The 1,257-nt window shown below is 60.7% G+C and overlaps 1 protein-coding gene across 1 annotated transcript in view; it reads left to right on the forward strand.

Moving 5' to 3' along the window:
* Positions 1 to 1,257, forward strand: part of PREX1 (phosphatidylinositol-3,4,5-trisphosphate dependent Rac exchange factor 1) — a 211,067-nt gene that overhangs the window by 188,007 nt on the left and 21,803 nt on the right. Inside the window, 1 exon segment of the mRNA XM_004698311.2 lies at positions 942 to 1,175. Within this exon segment, the coding sequence (XP_004698368.1) occupies positions 942 to 1,175 (234 nt within the window).

The following is a 1,257-nucleotide window of genomic DNA, read 5'->3' on the forward strand; positions in this document are numbered from 1 at the left end:
AGCTGCACCCTACTAAGTGCCAGGTCCCATTCTAGGAGCTGAGAAGGCAGGGAGCTGACACAAGGGGGCGCAGGTCACAGATCAAAGGCCAAAAGCTGGCCGGGCAGTGAAGTAGGCAGAGGGCAGAAATAGATAGACGGAGACCATGGACAGGTGGCGAAGTAGACATGGGGCAGGCGGAGGGGCAGGTGTGAAGGGAAGCACCTCATACTGAAGAAGTGGCCCTGCTGTCCCCTACATGTGCCACGGCTGGGCTGGGTGGCCTCTGAGAAGCCGCTTGACCTGCCTTCATTAATATCCACCAAAGGGAGTTTATTGCTGGGCAAATGGAAGCCTGAGCAAGAGGGGTGAAGCCAGTGGGAATGACTGGCCCCACCCTGTGCCTCGCACAACGTCCTGTGGACTGTCCTTTCTTTTCCTGCTTCTCACCCTCTCCCTACCCCCTGATTCAGGCTCCTCCCCTGTGCCCAGGGGCTTCTCCCCTGTCTTGGGGTTCCCCCCCTCCTTCAGTCTTCTCCTTACCTGGGGGCTTCCCCATGTGGCGCTCTGGCAGTGTGGCAGCCAACTGAAGTGGACGCTGTCCCTTTGTAGCTTGAACAGGAGTCCCAGACTTGAGTCTCACTGGCCCAGAGGGTCACACCACGTTTGTTTCAGAGCCAGTCACAGTGAGAGAGGGAGAGACTCAGGATCTGTACATGGGCCAGGCCCGAGTGTCCTGTCCAGCTCTGGGCAGTGGGGGTGGGGTGGGGTCAACCTTTCCTAAACCACATGGACACGGGGCTTGCTTCCCAAGAGGGAATTCGGGGTGTTGCTCTCAGAACAAACAGCCTCAATGCAGGGTCTCCCCACTGGCACACCGAGGTGCCAGATGCAGCCGATGTCAGAGGTCTGGGCCCTGTGGGGGCACCCTCCTCATTGCCACCCATCTCCTTGGCGTTCAGCCTTCCCACTGCAGGACCTGGTCTCCCAGCTGGCCCTCCACGAGGACAGCCCCACGGTCAGCCTGACGGTGGACAACGTGCACCTGGAGCACGGCGTGGTCTACGAGTATGTGAGCACAGCAGGTGTCAAGTGCCACGTGCTGGAGAAGATCGTGGAGCCACGCGGCTGCTTCGGCCTCACTGCCAAGGTCTCCAGGGGGCGGCAGGGGCGCAGGGTCTCTCCCCAGGGCTCTGGTGGGGCACCCGGCCAATTCCCACGTGCACAGTTAGCCCTGAGCCCTGACTGCCACTCACCACCCACTCAGTGCTCAATAGG

This window comes from Echinops telfairi, unplaced genomic scaffold (assembly GCF_000313985.2).
Source record: "Echinops telfairi isolate 266 unplaced genomic scaffold, ASM31398v2 ScPeMD7_5592;HRSCAF=6446, whole genome shotgun sequence".
Classification (NCBI taxonomy): domain Eukaryota; kingdom Metazoa; phylum Chordata; class Mammalia; order Afrosoricida; family Tenrecidae; genus Echinops; species Echinops telfairi.